This window comes from Pecten maximus, chromosome 14, assembly GCF_902652985.1.
Source record: "Pecten maximus chromosome 14, xPecMax1.1, whole genome shotgun sequence".
Taxonomy (NCBI): Eukaryota; Metazoa; Mollusca; class Bivalvia; order Pectinida; family Pectinidae; genus Pecten; species Pecten maximus.
In genome coordinates, this window is record NC_047028.1 from 17,210,927 (window position 1) to 17,230,419 (window position 19,493).

The 19,493-nt window shown below is 37.2% G+C and overlaps 1 protein-coding gene across 1 annotated transcript in view; it reads left to right on the forward strand.

Moving 5' to 3' along the window:
- The window catches only part of LOC117342344 (F-box-like/WD repeat-containing protein TBL1XR1-A), a 50,853-nt gene that overhangs the window by 14,895 nt on the left and 16,465 nt on the right, over positions 1 to 19,493 (forward strand). The window contains 3 exon segments of the mRNA XM_033904486.1: positions 5,811 to 5,956; positions 6,641 to 6,712; positions 6,714 to 6,792. Of these exon segments, the coding sequence (XP_033760377.1) occupies positions 5,811 to 5,956; positions 6,641 to 6,712; positions 6,714 to 6,792 (297 nt within the window).

The window sequence follows — 19,493 nt, forward strand, 5'->3', positions numbered from 1 at the left end:
AGCATACATATTATATACCTGTGTATATTATAGTATACCAGGATGTCTGATCGAGGGTTATATTCTATAGTACATAAGATATAAGCTAGCTACGTATACCAGCCAGCCAGATATATCTAATATACAAATGTACTGCCAGTGTACATGTGTGTAGTACTTCTATCTTGTGTAACAAGATTGGTCCATTATTCATGTCAAAATTCAACTTTATAGAATCTTTCATCAATCTCGTGTGAAATGGTGTGAATAATAAAAAATACAATACATGTATTGTACATGTTTATTGTACAGGATATATCATCTAGACAATGTGTAGAAATTAAAAAAAAACCGTGATATCTGCGGTTGATATTTTGATATTACTGTACATTGGACAGAGAGGGGGCTATCCTAAAATGACCATATAGCTTTTGATTGATGGATATTAAACAATATTAATCAACCCAACTAAACAAATCAGGGATTTTTCTGGGGAATTTCTTGGGCCAATATACGTACCTCATTCCCACTTGAGTTTTTCTTTTATATACCCTGGTAATAAAAAAAAAAGATTCATATTATTCCAAATTCCGAAAGTTTGAAGTTTACCCCGTAAAGTTCCTTTCCATGAATTATTGTCCCATAATGAGACAAAGGCTACATTCAAAATGGATGAAAAAAGCCCTGATTCCTCATATCAGAGAGCCCCCTCTCATCCCCATATATAAGCTCATCCCAATTATTGTATCATAGGTTTATACCTATTACTACTACAGGATAAATACGGTAATAATCTAAAACTATAGTCTCCATCACACATGCCAACTGCATTGAAATTTAAAAATGTACAGTATACATACATGTATAAATCTCTTTGCCAATTGCTGAAATTTTCCTGGTTTAATGAAATTTGTGTACACTGAAGTTATTTCTAGAAAGGCATTTTATTTGCATTCTTATATATAATGAGGTTTTCAATGTAAAACTTGTGCTGCAATTATTTTCGGCTTTATATATTTAGCTTTTGGAACAATTCTTCAAGTTGGAATTTGAAATGGTTTGGCAGTGTGCCCTATCACAAAATAGATTTCAGTTTTGTAAGGCAGACCTTGATGGTAGAAATAGCTCTCTTGGTACACCATATAACCTAACAGAAACAGTGTTATGGAGAACTGGGTTCTCGCCGATTGATTTACGGTGGAAAGGGATTTGTGCCACCTATTGAATAACACTTATTGTGAAACTTGATAAACTGGTATGACATGACAGAGAAATCTTCTCATGTGTCTGTGAATAGAATTTTTTATTGAAATTTTTTCTGGAGCTGATTGAATGAATAATAAAAGAAGAATTGACTCAAATTTATTTTCAAAAAAGCTGGAGTTGTATACACTTATCATTGATGGCTTACTGAAAGATAAGCTAAATGAAAAATAGTGATATTAATACATTATTTTCAAGGAGTTCAATTTCTGCTGTTTTCAGGGTTAGGAAAAAAGTCATTTAATTAAAATATGCACAGAAAATGCAAACTGAGAGACCTATGACCATTTTCAGAATTACTATGATAAAAAGTACTTGCTTATAATGTTTGGTAAAACTGTTCAAATTTGAACAATAAAAAGGGCTTGTACAGAACCAACAATTCATTTTAGTGTACCTTAGTACATTAAACATGAAGAAAAAGCATTGATCTCTATTTAATTATCATCAACTACAAATTTTGAATTATTGTCAAAATCTTACGATTACACAGTCAGCACATTACTGAGGTAATGAAATGCACTCGCGATGTTTGGAGACCGTATCATTACAGGAGCTCTGATGAGTAAGGATGCTGTAATAGACTTGCTATCATTGGTGCTGGCTTGAATGATCACCACAATAAAAGTCAATGCATTGTGTAACTATAAACAGGAAGTCAAGTAACTTCAACCAAGAGACCTGAAATTGTCCTCTAGAGTGTTTTATAAACTTCCACGAAATGTTACAATTGAATGCTGTTTGCGTTAACCAGGTTAAAGTTTCTCTTGAGAAGGTTCGAGTTGAGATATATGACTTTGTTCGTAAAGACCTATAACAGTGCTGGTCCTGTACCCCTATAGGAAGTCAGTAATGTACAGTTTTATTCTACACCACCAGCATGTTTAAATTTTCCTTCCTTGTTTAATTACCTTGAATGTATACCACTGTATTTCATTTTGAGGTTATGAATAGTTACCTGGAATTCAATTGTTTCTGATCATCTGTTTTATAGTTGGAAAGGACCTTGTTGTCTTACCGTTGCAATTGTCTGTCTGAAGTGCTGAACATAAATTTCTTGGGTCATGTACAAGTCCATACATATGTCTTTCATTTCTTAAAAAGTGTGATTTAAAACATATTTCTTGAAAAAAAGTAACAAATATATAAATTTCCATCAGATTGAAAATAATACTGTATGTCTGTAAATGTACATATTTCAGCAGTAATCTTATTTCAGTGTTTTTTCGCACTAGAAGCTTAAGCCTTCCACTAAATTATGATGACTTTAAGTGTAGTTTATCTACTTTGGTTTCTTTTACAATCATTAATTTCATTGGTGTGCTAATTCAGCATTCAGCTAATCTGTATCAATTTTGGGTTGTTTTTTTCGCTAAGATTTGAGTGCGTCAAATATATTGAGAAAGTTTACAGTAATTGGAGAGAAATTTAAGTACAGTATAAGTATGTTTTGACACTTAGTTGTAAAACAAGCTAACATGTTGGTTTGATGTGAAAAAATATACCTTTTATCATCAGATTAAGAGAGATAATTAGAATTAGAATTTGTGGTCCCTAGTCAAATTACATATATGCTTTCTATACCCGACTGTACATGTGGACGTCTGGACACTGTACATGTGGACGACTGGACGGTAGTCATGAAAACTTGCCAGTCTAAATCAAGACATAAAGTTTCGACTGTCAGTTTTGATTTCAAGTCCGGGCATTCAGTAGACCCTTGGGTGAGGATTGGACTCCCCAAAATTGACTTTAATTGAATTTTGTGGTTTGAAAAGACATTTATCATTGTGAATGATGTCTTCTTGACCTTCTAATTTTCAGAGTTTATGTTATTTTCTGAAATTGCAAAATGTCAAGGGTCAGTTTAAGGCTGTGCATTTAGCTGTATATTGTTATATGGATAAAATACTACATTCAACCTGGGATTCTTTAGTTTCAAATTCATCATCTTTTATGTTAGTTTAAAAAGGTCTGCAGTTTTTATATTAGTTTAAAAAGGTCTGCAGTGTCATTTAACTTGATTTGTTTTGAAGTAAAGCTTTAAGCTACCAATCTCAAATAGAGGAAAAAACATACATGTGTGTTTATATTTTAGAGATTATAAATGTGTTCACTTTGTCAGTTCATATTTTTGTCAATGGGTAGCTATTTAGTATAGGTATGTTCAATACACTGTGCAGTATGCAGGTTTGGAACTGCTACTACAAATGGATTACAGAATTCTGTCACCATTACCAAGGTTAACACTGAGTCTGGTTCCAGCTGAATTGTGGCTTTGTATTTCCCATGTGCTACTTGAGGCAGACTAATAAATCTGTTGTGATACATGGGGTCAGTTGAAATTGGAGTATATATTGTCACTATGAACATATCAGGGTATAGGGTTGACCATCACTGCCCAATTTGTGGTGCAGTGGTAAAAGATGCAGGTATTTCTGGCAAGGCAATTTAGAATTACCGTAGGTGCTGTACATGTAGATTGTGAGTTCGAGGCACGATCAGGGCACGAGTCATAAAATTTTCTTCCTTCATCATTTGTGTTACTATGTTATACAGTGGAACTTCGTTAACTCGAACTCGGATAACTCGAATACCCCGCTTAACTCGAAGTACCTCGCCGGTCCCGGCCGAATTCTCTCGTTATCTTAGTAAAAAAAACTCGGATAATTCGAATTCGGATAGCTCGAAAAACTCGGATAATACGAAGTAAAAATTTGGTCCCAACAATAAAAATCCTACTTGAGATGTTCGAATAACTCGAAGTATAATTTTCGTCGATCGGTGGCAAACGCCGACATTTTTTAAGAGCTAAATTCCGTTTGTAATACTGAACATATCGGCACTACTAAACTACATGCTATTATAAGTGTTTCATAAATTCATAAAAGAAATTGTCGGTTGAATCTTATAACAACAAGTCTTGGTGATAAAAAGTACTGCTTTACTTACATCAGGTAATTTCCCAAGGCGGTCGCCGATATCAGTACACACGATAGTCAACAACTCATCTACCCGTTCGCTCAAGCGGAACTAATCTCTGACACACCGGTAGATCTACCCGGCTGATGTTTTTACAGGTGTAGAAATGACACAGTCACCGGCGCCTATTAAATCTTTAAACTGCTGAAACAATAGCGTAATTACTGCCGAGGTGTTCAGAGTACAACTGTAACGGTCAGTGCTGTCTATTAAATCGGATAAAACGCCAACTCAGTTACAGTAACATTTTATACGCACATGCGCAGCCCAACTTCCGGTGCTAATACACATGGAAATGGCGTGGTTATCAATAAAAAGTAAGTAGGCCGATCAAACAGTATTTTATATATGTCCAATAAAAGGTAATGGTTCTGTTACGTTTTGTATGCAATCTGTGTTAAACTTAAACGGTTATTTGTTTTGACATTAATAACTTGTTATTTTGTCGAATTCCGTTTTATCGTTTACCTTTTGCAAACATGACTTGCACATCAGATCGTTATTGAAGTGACTAAGTGAAAGAAACTTTATCGTGACTGTATATCGGCAAAACTACACCAAATCACAAGTGACATAACGAAACATTACATATATATTTACATGTATTGACCAGTCTTCACACTAAACTGATGAGCGACAGAGCGAAGTTATAATGATTATATAATGTTGACAAATATTGACCAAACTTTTCACCAAAAATGATAACTCGCTTAATTCGAACACTCGGATAACTCGAAGTTTTTTCGTGGTCCCGTCGACTTCGAGTTAACGAAGTTCCACTGTATATCAAATAATTAGCACAATGTCTCTTATGCACTATGTGTTGTCAGGGCTTTTTCTCACTGGTTTGCGAAAGGGCTATTTTTTTTTCTCATTTTGGGAAGAAAATTGGTGAATTGGGAAAGATTTTTTCAGGAGTAAACTGCAAATTTTAGGAATTTGGCTTAATGGGGCCCATTAACGGCCCCAGAAAAAGCCCTGGTTGTTGATCCAAAGGTAAAGATTTGAATTTTCTATAGTAGTTGTACTGTGTTAAATATCCTTTAATGGGAAGTACAGAATGGTGGTGGTTGGGTGGTGCAGTGTAACACACTTTTCACCTCGGTGACTAGGGTTTGATTCCCTGAATGGGTAATCACCTGCCTTACCATTAAGGTTTCCACTGTTTACTCTGGTTTTCTCCCACAGTTAGACCCCCTCCTGTACTTCTATCAGGACTCTCAAGGAATTATTGTGGACACAATTGTGGTCTCTAATTTCTAAAAAGACAGGATTGGTAATTATAAGATGATCTATTGAGACAACAGTCATTGGTATATGCTTATTATTACACAGATCTCTTTATTACACAGATCTCTTTATTACACAGATCTCTTTATTACACAGAGCTCTTTATTACCCAGATCTCTTTATTACACATATCTCTTTATTACACAGATCTCTTTATTACACAGATCAGATCTCTTTATTACACAGATCTCTTTAAGGGACAAGAAAAATATTTTTATACACACGTGACACTAATATTAATATTTTTACATACGTTTTGACACAGATATCTTACCAAACATTTTGGTGTGTTTCAGGTTTTGTTCATTCTGCGTACACGTTTGGTATAGAGAGCCACATAAGTCAGTCCAACATAAATGGGGCTCTTGTGCCTCCCGCGGCACTCCTCAACATTATACAGAAGGGTCTCCAGTACACGGAGGCGGAAATCAGCATAGGGGAGGTGAGTATGGTAAAGTCACTGTTTTTGACCAACTTCGAATTCAGGGTAAAATCTTGAAATCTTGTGGTGTAACATACATTTTCATTTATCATGGATTAACATAACATAATAATAATTTCACGTTAATCCTTATAATTTGATTTACTTTACACAATCCCTGTGGAAATCTACATTTAGTGATGAACTCTTCTCTTATATATTATTATTTCACTGCACACAGCCAGTCAAAAGTGACGTAACAAACAGCGATGTCATTTTTATGCCCCGGCCATTAAAAAAAAAGTGTGTGTGTGGAGGGGGGATATAGTGATAGTGTTACCCATGTCCATTGCCCGTCCTGTCCTGATGCAATGTAACTAGCTAATCTCAGGAACTGCTGAGGTTTCGGGTTGTCCAGTGGCAGCAGGGGCATTTATGTCTTGCAGACATTTTCAAGTTTACTTTAAGGATTGATAACATTTAAGCATTTAGCATGATTAAATAACTTTTTTCATAATGCAAATATTTGTTGTTTACCTCTAAAGAATCTTGCATCTAAATTCGTCAAAATCAAATTCTGACCTCTATGTCCAAATGAAATTGGGTTTTTTTATCCTTCAATTATGTTGTGGCAAAATCATTTCAGATCATTCATGGAGATCTGCACTTGTCTGGTTTTCCAAGATGTTTTTATTATACTTTCAGGATGGGTCAGAAAAGGTTATTGAGTCTTTATCACTGATTGATGCTGTAATGCCGGATGTGGTAGAGTCTAGGAAAACAGGCGGCAGCTAAAGCCCACATCAAAACGGCAGAGACGCCTAATACTAATGGTGAAGAGCCCTCCCAGACACTTAGTAAGTCTATCAAATGTAGGAATTGGATTACTTCCCTTAAAATTATCTCCCCTTGACTAGGAGACTCGCACTTTTCATTTTCATAAGCTGAGTTTTCAGTAAACCGTTGAGTGCTTTTTGACTCCACAAAATGAGGCTTGCCTCTGGGTTTGCATTTTTTTTTATCTTACTAAATATCTTTTTTGAACTTAACCTTTTGAAGAGTTGAGCAGAGACATTTTGTGTGTGTTAATTGTTGTGTTGAAGGACAACAGCTGCCTTCTACCATTAGGTGTAGCCTTTTGTAGTTGATGGTTACATTTTTTGTGCCCAAAAATATTTCAGACAGTTGGTAATGATGTTAGGCCTGAAATTAAAAATGAAGTGTAGATATTTTTGTCCTACCTCTGGGAAATTACATTGGTTGGTTAATTCAGGACCTATGTTGTAATTAAAACTTCTCCAGGTACATGTTGACCTTTGTCATTAATGCTAATAATACTGATTGTAACAGCTTGAAAATGTCTCCACATAGTAAAATGCACTTGACCTTTCCATCCTGAAAAATCGTATTCCTACAGAAATCTTTTTATGGGAAGTTTTTTTTTTTTTTTACATTATCAACTTAAAAACACAGGTATAAACATTAATTATAAATAATTCTATTTTATATGAAACACGCATTTTCATTGGCTGAAATAATTTTGTTATACCTCCATAACAAAATTTTTGACGTTGCGAAATGTAAAGTCATTTTTGATTGGCTGATGACGTTGCGTAATAATTTATCACAGAAAAGAGTTTGCCAAAGAAAGTGAAATATCTTGGTGTGTATAAGACGAAATTAAATTATAAGAATTAACATTAATTATTTTTTCTGTTATACAGTCATAACATAAAAAACTGGAGTGTACTCTCTTCATAAACCGCTTCACGGTTTATTTAGAGTACACTCCAGTTTTTTCTGTTATGACTGTATAACAGAAAAAATAATTGATGTTAATCCTTAAATATTTAAACTTTATTTTAGTAGATTAAATTTAATTCAAATTTAAATTTTAGTGTAATAAAATGCATTAAGTAAACTTTGAGAGTAAGTTTTGAGTCCCTTTTACTTGTTTGACCCTGATTTCCAGGAAAAGGTGATTTTACTTTTGAAATTGGAAAAATGTGAAGGTCAGATGAAAGCAAAGACATCCGTGCTTGTCCATTGGATTAAGTGATTTACTTAAGCCTCAAACTAAAGCTGAAGTGCTAGTGTTATAGTGTTTGTACCCAGGAAACGTTTGAGAGACTATGGGTGCCTTAATTAGTGTGACTGGGATCACATGAAAATCATGACTTAGTAATAATAACAAGTTCTTGTTCTATTTAACTCTTATCAGTTACTATCTGGGTCAGGTAAAGGTACAATTTACCTGCGTCGAAGGTAGACAAGGTACAAATATGATTTTGCCGGACTTTGACCCTGGCTTTGTGGTATGGATCATTATTATATATTATATAAATATATATATAGCTATACACAAACGGAGTTTAATTACAGAGGGTTTTAAAGTGGTTCAGTTGGTTTGTGTAGTGGTTAATCTGTACCTGTAAACATTTTATGTAATAGGATGTATGTTTCTGGTCATTGACAATAGTGTTACTTGAGATAAGCCTCTGTTGTATTCTATGATTCAATCCCATGTTCTACTTTTCAGACACCCTTTTTAAACTCTGATATTTCAAATTGCCTCATACTCAACAACAGGGACCAGTGTTTGTAGGTTGAAGATAACATTTTGCTGTTTAATCTGGGATGTCCTGTATATATACTGTATTGAGTTTATTATCTAGAATGGCTTTTGAGTAGGTACATATAGGTTGAATGGATTTATTTCCAAATAAATGATGTATCTTATTTCTGTCCTGATCTGGCCAGTTCTCAAACTCTCTTATGTTTCATTCTTGTTCCACAAATGGGGAGATTTTTAGCCCACCATCATCAGATGGTGGGCTATTCAAATCGCCCTGCGTCCGTGGTCCGTGGTCCGTCCGTCCCTCCGTCCCTCCGTCCGTAAACAATTCTTGTTATCGCTAATCCTCAGAGAGTACTGAAGGGATCTTTCCCAAATTTCATATGTGGGTTCCCCTTGGTGCCTAGTTATGCAAATTGCATTTTGAGACCAATCGGAAAACAACATGGCCGACAGGCAGCCATCTTGGATTTTGACAATTCAAGTTTGTTATCGCTATTTCTGAGAAAGTACTGAAGGGATCTTTCTCAAATTTCATATGTAGGCTTCCCTTGGTGCCTAGTTATGCATATTGCATTTTGAGACCAATCAGAAAACAACATGGCCGACAGGCAGCCATCTTGGATTTTGATAATTGAAGTTTGTTATCGCTATTTCTGAGAAAGTACTGAAGGGATCTTTCTCAAATTTCATATGTAGACTCCCCTTGGTGCCTAGTTATGCATATTGCATTTTGAGACCAATCGGAAAACAACATGGCCGACAGGCAGCCATCTTGGATTTTGATAATTGAAGTTTGTTATTGCTATTTCTGAGAAAGTACTGAAGGGATCTTTCTCAAATTTCATATGTAGGTTCCCCTTGGTGCCTAGTTATGCATATTGCATTTTGAGACCAATCGGAAAACAACATGGCCGACAGGCAGCCATCTTGGATTTTGACAATTGAAGTTTGTTATCACTATTTCTGAGAAAGCACTGAAGGGATCTTTCTCAAATTTCATATGTAGGCTTCCCTTGGTGCCTAGTTATGCATATTGCATTTTGAGACCAATCAGAAAACAACATGGCCGACAGGCAGCCATCTTGGATTTTGATAATTGAAGTTTGTTATCGCTATTTCTGAGAAAGTACTGAAGGGATCTTTCTCAAATTTCATATGTAGACTCCCCTTGGTGCCTAGTTATGCATATTGCATTTTGAGACCAATCGGAAAACAACATGGCCGACAGGCAGCCATCTTGGATTTTGATAATTGAAGTTTGTTATTGCTATTTCTGAGAAAGTACTGAAGGGATCTTTCTCAAATTTCATATGTAGGTTCCCCTTGGTGCCTAGTTATGCATATTGCATTTTGAGACCAATCGGAAAACAACATGGCCGACAGGCAGCCATCTTGGATTTTGACAATTGAAGTTTGTTATCACTATTTCTGAGAAAGTACTGAAGGGATCTTTCTCAAATTTCATATGTAGATTCCCCTTGGTGCCTAGTTATGCATATTGCATTTTGAGACCAATCGGAAAACAACATGGCCGACAGGCAGCCATCTTGGATTTTGACAATTGAAGTTTGTTATCGCTATTTCTCAGATACTTATGAAGGGATCTTTCTCAAATTTCATATGTAGGTTTCCCTCGATGCTTAGTTATGCATATTGCATTTTGAGACCAATCAGAAAACAACATGGCCGACAGGCAGCCATCTTGGATTTTGACAATTGAAGTTTGTTATCGCTATTTTACAGAAAGTACTGAAGGGATCTTTCTGAAATTTCATATGTAGGTTCCCCTCTGTGCCTAGTTATGCATATTGCATTTTGAGACTATTCGGAAAACAACATGGCCGACAGGCAGTCATCTTGGATTTTGACAATTGAAGTTTGTTATCGCTATTTCTCAGAAAGTACTGAAGGGATCTTTCTCAAATTTCATATGTAGGTTTCCCTCAGTGCGTAGTTATGCATATTGGATTTTGAGACCAATCGAAAAACAACATGGCCGACAGGCAGCCATCTTGGATTTTGACAATTGAAGATTGTTATCGCTATTTATCAGAAATTGCTGAAAGGATCTTTCTGAATTTCATTTGTAGGTTGCCCTCTGTGTCTAGTTATACATATTGGATTTTGAGACCAGTCAGAAAACAACCTTGCTGACAGGCAGCCATCTTGTATTTTGAAAATTGAAGTTTGTTATCGCTATTGTACAGAAGGTACTGAAGGGATCTTTCTCAAATTTCATATGTAGGTTCCCCTTGGTCCCTGGTATTGCATTTTGGGACCAATCGGAAAACAACATGGCCGACAGACAGCCATTATCGCTAAATCTTAAATTTTATATATAGGTTCCCCTTGTTTGAAAAGTACTAGATCTAGAGGGCTGTTTCTGAATTTACACAGATTAGTAAGACTTAGAAGAAGGGAAAAGTAGAGAAAAGATCAATCTGACATGGAACCTATAAAGATCATTCAATGGTGGGCGCCAAGATCCCTCTGGGATCTCTTGTTTCCCATGTTGATGATGCCTAATGACTTTTGCTGCAGGGGGGGGGGGGGGGGGGGGCACTTTTTTCTGCTCTGATAAGTGAAGCTTTATACTAGCTAGCATGCCAATATAAATCTGAGCTGATGACTTGCAGCAACCAGACATAAAACAGACAATCATGAAAATAAATGTTAATGCTCAAAAGGTTATCAATCTGGAAATAATTTTTCAATTTAACCCAAATAATAGACGTGTGCGCTATTAACACTATGGGAGTAAATTTCATCTATTTTTTTTGCAGGTGATTATCACCAAAGCATTAGACTTGAGAGAAATATTTTGATTTTTTTTTTTAATGTAAAATCTAGAGATGTGAATGTTATAATCTAGTTGGAGTATAAATATGTCAGTATCCCCTCACTCCCCATTACACAGGTGTCATGTGATCATGGCCTGCAACCAAAATTGTCAGCTATTCAGACAAAAATAACAGCAAACAATGCTAAATATTCAAGCACATTATGTATGTGTATATTATTAAAATTAAGATGAATCTACATGTTTGAGCCAATTGTTTATTTGAACGGAAATAGATGTTGGAATTTCTAGGTGTGTCTCGAGTATTTTTTTAAGAAGTGTTGTGATTAGTCTTCAAACATCAAGTCTATAACAATCTTAGCATGTATTTTAAAACTTTCCTAAAAGATCCCTTTTGGGCCCCTGGCCCCCTGTACCCTGAAATTAGGTCAATGTATAATTCCTATATATAATGCAGTGTTATTTGTGGACTAGACAGACTCGTGTCATAACATGCAGTTTTGATGGTGTATTTATACCTCCACCAACCAGGCTATAACCAGGCAGTACACCAAGTTTACTGTGTCCCAGATCAAAGTCCCAGGCACAGGTTGGAAGGTACATGAGTAATAGGGAACATGTTCGATAAAAAAATAGATACATGTACCGAGATAGAATTTCAGACTGAAGGCAAAAAGGTAGAACCATTCAAGTATAGATAGGAAATTTTCAGATAAAGATTGGATTACAGCAAACTTCAGATGGGTACTTTAAATAAAAAAAGTTAAATACTGATGAAAATGTAGTTAAAACAAAAAACAAAAAAATCAGATGGCAAGTTGAAACTTTAGATGAGAAAATGGTAGAAAATGGTATGAATGTTATAACACTGGCAAGAAATTCAAGAATACAAATACAACACCAATGTCAGGTGAAATTTTCTGGTACATTACATACCTCAGTGCACTTGAATTACATCACGTTTGATGTTTTATGGGGCTGAAAGTTTGACAAGGTTGTATTGGTCTTTGTGTGAATCTTGTAGGTCGGTAGTTTGACGCTCTACCTTCCCTGAGAATCTTGTAGGTTATTTTTACTGCCAGCATTTTCATTATCTGTGTGTCTTTAGGATATCATTTTGTGTTGTATTTTGTCTCCAATGAAATCACACCTGTGTAGGCGATACGGTACAAAACCACCTGTACATCTGAAACACCATGTTTTTAAATGATATGGATTCTAAAGGATTGAACCACATAATCTGGCCAGTAGATGATCCAATCAATCATGCCTGTAACTTTTCAACCCATCACGTGTTAAGTGATAACAAACTAAAGAAAAAGGATGTGTGAAAACAAAATAAATCAAATACAAAAACTGACAATAAATTAATTAAGTTGTTGTCCGGTAACAAGGTCACTTGTGTCTATAATTGCTGATCAGGAAATATGCTCTTTCATTTTCCTTCAATAAGCCCATCCCAACTTTGAATCAAAGTTATGTGTTTATCCCTGGACTTATTACAGGAAAAACATGGTATTCCTAAAATGTAACCTCAACTACATTCTAGGGAAGTGATATATTTTGGGTATCTCTTAATATTGCAATCCCTTGTCTTCAGTCTGGCAATCATTGATCAGTATATGTAGACCCCTTATAATGCTTCTAGTAAGTAGCCTTCTTCATTTTGTGAGAATCAGCAATTTTGTAATAGCAAGATAAAAATGGTTCGCAAATAAGCCCTCCTCAAACTTTAATAAAGACCTTTACTCTAGGAGAGAGGGTTTATTTTAGAATAAATACAGTTTTAAAAATATTTTGAGAATTTTTATGTATGGTGATTATTATTTATAAATTATCTGTAATCATTCTCAAATAAGCCTCCTGTATTGTGAAATTTTAGTTCTGCAGTATATGGGGAGGGCTTACTGGTGAACCCTGTTTTGTTCAATGTTTAAAATTGAAGATTCTGTGAAATTCAAGAAAGTAATTTTTTTCTAGACATGGGATTAGTTGTGGATATAATTACTGTACTTAAAAAAGGAAGTCTTGTGTAGGAAAAAAAAAGTTGGGAAGAGAGAACAAACAATAGTGTTATTTCTTACATGATGAAGATCTGTATTCTTATGTAACTTGATTTGAGTTATCACAAGGGTAGTAGCAGGTCATTGTCCGGTTGGGTATTGATTTTTGGCCAGGAGTGTGAGTATATACACAGACTTGATTGATCTGTCTGTAATTCAAGAGAACAGCTTCTGTTAGTCTGTTCTTTTTCTACTTTCATCTGACTCATCAGCTGCTTTAAGTTGCAGCCTGGAGTTGACCTCTGATTGACCTCGATGTGTGACCCAATTCTGGACAGTGAATATATTTTTTGTTAAAGAGTTTTCAAGATAGAAATTTTAACTATACCCAGATAAGGTCAGAATTAGATGAACTTTGATTGAACTTATATAATAATTAAACACATGAAAACAAAATAAGGAACCAGTCCTTTCTTCAACATCAGCCATAGCTTAATAAGAACAAAGCCAGATTTTACACTCTGCCTTATTAAATGAGCCTGTGACTAACAGACACTGACTTAGTTATTCAATGTCAAGGTCTAGCAATGTACATGTATATCATATTTTATGTGCGAAAGCATTAATATTAATCTCCAGGGACTTGAAAACTCATTAAGTGACCTATACCTGAGAAAAAATCATCGGAATTGCTTTTATACAGATACAGGATCCTTGTTGGTCCTGTATTTTATGTAAATTGGATGGATATATCATTGTTTATTAAAGGAGGAGGTCAGAAACTAATTTTGCTGTTTGGATAAGTTTAAATACATTTTAAGGGAGACACAGGCCTCAGGTTATCTGTTGGATGGGTTTGAGTGTCCTAGGAGGGAGATCCAGGCACTCTGTTTGGATGGGTTGGAGTGTCCTATGAGGGAGACCTGGGCTCTCTGTTTGGATGGGTTGGAGTACCCTATGAGGGAGACCCGGGCTCTCTGTTTGGATGGGTTGGAGTGTCCTAGGAGGGAGATCCAGGCACTTTGTTTGGATGGGTTGGAGTACCCTAAGAGGGAGACCTGGGCTCTTTGTTTGGATGGGTTGGAGTGTCCTATGAGGGAGACCCGGGCTCTCTGTTTGGATGGGTTGGAGTGTCCTAGGAGGGAGACCCGGGCTCTCTGTTTGGATGGGTTTGAGTGTCCTAGGAGGGAGATCCAGGCACTTTGTTTGGATGGGTTGGAGTGTCCTATGAGGGAGACCTGGGCTCTCTGTTTGGATGGGTTGGAGTACCCTATGAGGGAGACCCGGGCTCTCTGTTTGGATAGGTTGGAGTGTCCTAGGAGGGAGATCCAGGCACTTTGTTTGGATGGGTTGGAGTACCCTAAGAGGGAGACCTGGGCTCTCTGTTTGGATGGGTTGGAGTGTCCTATGAGGGAGACCCGGGCTCTCTGTTTGGATGGGTTGGAGTGTCCTAGGAGGGAAACCCGGGCTCTCTGTTTGGATGGGTTGGAGTGTCCTATGAGGGAGACCCGGGCTCTCTGTTTGGATGGGTTGGAGTGTCCTATGAGGGAGGCCCAGGCTCTCTGTTTGGATGGGTTGGAGTACCCTAAGAGGGAGACCCGGGCTCTCTGTTTGGATGGGTTGGAGTGTCCTATGAGGGAGACCCAGGCTCTCTGTTTGGATGGGTTGGAGTGTCCTAGGAGGGAGACCCAGGCTCTCTGTTTGGATGGGTTTGAGTGTCCTAGGAGGGAGATCCAGGCACTCTGTTTGGATGGGTTTGAGTGTCCTAGGAGGGAGACCCGGGCTCTCTGTTTGGATGGGTTGGAGTGTCCTGTGAGGGAGACCCAGGCTCTCTGTTTGGATGGGTTTGAGTGTCCTAGGAGGGAGACCCAGGCTCTCTGTTTGGATGGGTTTGAGTGTCCTAGGAGGGAGATCCAGGCACTCTGTTTGGATGGGTTTGAGTGTCCTAGGAGGGAGACCCGGGCTCTCTGTTTGGATGGGTTTGAGTACCCTAAGAGGGAGACCCTGGGCTCTCTGTTTGGATGGGTTGGAGTGTCCTATGAGGGAGGCCCAGGCTCTCTGTTTGGATGGGTTGGAGTGTCCTATGAGGGAGACCCGGGCTCTCTGTTTGGATGGGTTGGAGTGTCCTAGGAGGGAGACCCAGGCTGTCTGTTTGGATGGGTTGGAGTGTCCTGTGAGGGAGACCCGGGCTCTCTGTTTGGATGGGTTTGAGTGTCCTAGGAGGGAGACCCAGCTCTCTGTTTGGATAGGTTGGAGTGTCCTATGAGGGAGACCCGGGCTCTCTGTTTGGATGGGTTGGAGTGTCCTGGGAGGGAGACCCGGGCTCCCTGTTTGGATGGGTTTGAGTGTCCTAGGAGGGAGACCCAGCTCTCTGTTTGGATAGGTTGGAGTGTCCTATGAGGGAGACCCGGGCTCTCTGTTTGGATGGGTTGTAGTGTCCTGGGAGGGAGACCCGGGCTCTCTGTTTGGATGGGTTGGAGTGTCCTAGGAGGGAGACCCGGGCTCTCTGTTTGGATGGGTTGGAGTGCCCTGGGAGGGAGACCCGGGCTCTCTGTTTGGATGGGTTGGAGTGTCCTAGGAGGGAGACCCAGGCTCTCTGCTTGGATGGGTTGGAGTGTCCGGGCTCTCTGTTTGGATGGGTTGGAGTGTCCTATGAGGGAGACCCGGGCTCTCTGTTTGGATGGGTTGGAGTGTCCTGGGAGGGAGACCTGGGCTCTCTGTTTGGATGGGTTGAAATGTATTCAAAGGGAGAAAAATGTCTTCTGTAAAAGGCCATGTGATTGCTTATGCATTATTCATAGAATTATATCAACTTCCTAATTTTAATTGCAACCAAAGTTGTCTTCTGCTGTGGCTTCTGTGGTTAGGTTAAATCAATTTGTTGTGATAAATATATGCCAATCCTCAACTTTTTAACAGGAATCCAGATGGAACAATTACGTCAGTGTAATAATGAGACATGGAGAATTTGATATGGAACGCAGAAGCTATGTTCAAATGACATAATTATAAGTTCAAAGTCATGGGCTGATAGGATTTTCTGGTAGTTCCGGTGTTAAACTAATGAGATGAAGCTAATGAAATGGAGATGTGGTGATGTTTACAAGAAGTCAAAATGTTTCACTCGAGTTTATGCCTATTACAAGCCATCATTACAGGAATCTGACATAAAAGTCCACATAGTCTTATCAAGGAAAACCCAGATTTACTCCGGGAAAAGAGAAAGAGAGAGAGAGAAAAAACAACAACAGATTTATCACTTCTTTCACAGATTCATTAAAATCATTTAAAGTTCCAGGTCAGGGGGAAAAAATCAGCATTGTTGGTCCTTTGGACAAGTTTGGGTTAAAAAATACTTGCCCAAAGGTAAAACATGTTGGTCCAATTAAATTAGATTACTGTAAATCACTTATATTTCGCGTGGGATTTATTTTCGCGTTAATTCGCGAGGAGAGTCAAACGAGAATTAAAATCCCTCGCAAATATTTGTATAAGAATGATAAAAATACTAAGTGGCGTCCATTTTGAATCTACAGTAATCTTTAGTTGGTGAGCAAACATCACCGTTAAAGTAATGATAGAGTGATAGATTATATACTTATATCAGAGTGTGTTTTTATATCACAAAACACCAAAATTTCACACAAAAAAAACGCCACTGAACACTGATATTGTGGTTGAACTCAGACTTAATTAACTTCTACACGAGGTTTTACATGTAGTTAATTTAATTAACTTCTACACGAGGTTTTACATGTAGTTAATTTAAGTACAATAGGTACGGTCCCGAGGATCCCGGATGGTCACCCGGAATACGTCCTACTTTATTACCCACGCTGTTGTAAGTTATGTAAGGTTACATGTATATATAGAACTTCACATCGCTTGATTCTCGAAAAGATATTGACCATAACAAAGTTGAAATCAAACAAATTATTTATTTAATTCAAACATTCAGAGCAAATAATTACAGTACTCTAGGAAAGAGTAAAAATATGAGAAATTTGCACTTGCTAATCAGGCAAGTAGTCACCAATATTTACTTGCCCAAAGACTAAATCTACAGGCCCAGGGTCATCAGACCTGGGTTTTGTATTGCCCTGAAATCAAGGGTTAAATATCACAATAAGCTGTGCTATACATTTGAAGGAACTAGGTCAGATGTATGCAGGTACTTCCATATAATAAAAGTGTAGTAAATTAAAATAGTACCCCTGACAGATATATGGCTTTAATGAAACTAGATCAGATTACAGGTATTGCTGTAACAAGGTCAAATTACAGGTATTGCTATTACTATTTCAGATTACAGGTATTGCTATAACTAGGTCAAATTATAGGTATTGCTATTACTAGGTCAGATTACAGGTATTGCCATTACTAGGTCAGATTACAGGTTATGCTATAACTAGGTCAGATTACAGGTATATATATCAACAAGATCCTTTGTTCTAACCTCACAGTTATAAAATCAATAGTGTTTGTACACATGCTACAATAATGTTTAATTTCAGTTGTCCTTTGCAAAGAACAAAATTTTCCCAAAAAAATGAGGATTTTTAAACAAGTAAAGGTCCATTTTTGGCATATTTCAGTATATTTATGAATTTCATATCATTGAGGGGGAAATGTTGCTTATATTATCATAAGGTTTTCCATCAACATCTGTTTTGTCTTTGTCATAACTTATGTCAATTTTCTTATCACAATGGATGATACTACACAGTTATATTCCTGAGGGTGTTTACAACAGAACAAATATTGTATTTCAGTGATGAGGTGTTCGGGTTTGACTTCCTGTTGCCATTAGAGATGGTTAAATTCTTAAAGGTTACTGTGTAACCAAGAGGCATTTCGAGGTCTCTGCCTAGTAATCTAGTATTGGCTGTCAAGGACACCCAGTAGATTTCAATATCGACTTGTTTCTCTGGTGATTCAGAGCAAGGACAATCTACTAAGGAATAACGCAGTAAAATTTTAATTGCACAAGAAAGGAATGTTAATGGTGGTAGTTCTGCAGCGGAGCAGCTCCTCCATCAATTATGTTGATTTACAGGCACAATTTTGTTGTGATGTTCTGTAGAGAATTGGGGCAGAACAATTAGATGGCACTCACAGTTCCATTTTTGGAACATTGAGTCCTCTGTTGTAAGGTCGTTGATATTTTTCTTCACTTGTAAGTGTTATTTAAGGTTTCTGGCATTACAGAAGATTTCATGCAATATATTTAGGTTTTAAGGACCTGCATGACTTTTACCTGTTGACATGGAGTCTTGATAAAAAGGTTTGAAATTAGTGTTAGTTTAAGATTAGAGATAACTGTTCAAACTATATTATATGTTTGACCTTGGTATTAGACATGTTTGAGATTCGTGTTATAGGTGTATGCTTGGTCTTGGTCCATGAAAGGTTTGATACTGGTATTATGATGAATCCTGGTCTATGAAAGGTTTGATACTGGTATTATGATGAATCCTGGTCTATGAAAGGTTTGATACTAGTTTTATGATGCATATACAATAATGTTGCATGCTTGATTAATTGATCCTGGTCTATGAAAGGTTTGATGCATATACAATAATGTTGCATGCTTAATTGATTCTATGAAAGGCTTGATACTACATTATAGTGATGTTACATAATATATGATAATGTTGCATGCTTGGTCCATGAAAGGTCAACAGCAGTGTTATATAAAGCTTTATGAGTGATCTTATCTGATTCATTGCTGGCCTAATAATTCTGATTATTTTGTTTTGATTATTGGATCAGAGTTGATTATGAAATAAGGATGGACTTAGCTATATAGTAACCTTATCTTGCTTTTTTGGCAGGCATTATCAAAAACTTTGAAGGACTTAAGGTTGTGATGATTAAAGCCTGAACTGTTCCATTTAAAAATAGACAACCCAGTTTGTCCATGTAATAAATGATCAGACCCCCTGGTATTATACAGTGATGGTATGGCAGAAAGGTCAAGGTCCTTCTCAGTGTTAACTGTTTATTGACTCTCTGAGATAGAGAGAGTATGGTGGAGTGGGTTCTAATACACACTACTGTGACCTTGCCAACTCCCTTGTCAATCAGTCAAAGATTACTACATATTTTGTACAATATGAAATGTTGATATACTTCCTGAGGAACAGATTTCATGTGTTCATTGGCCTCAGAGTGAGA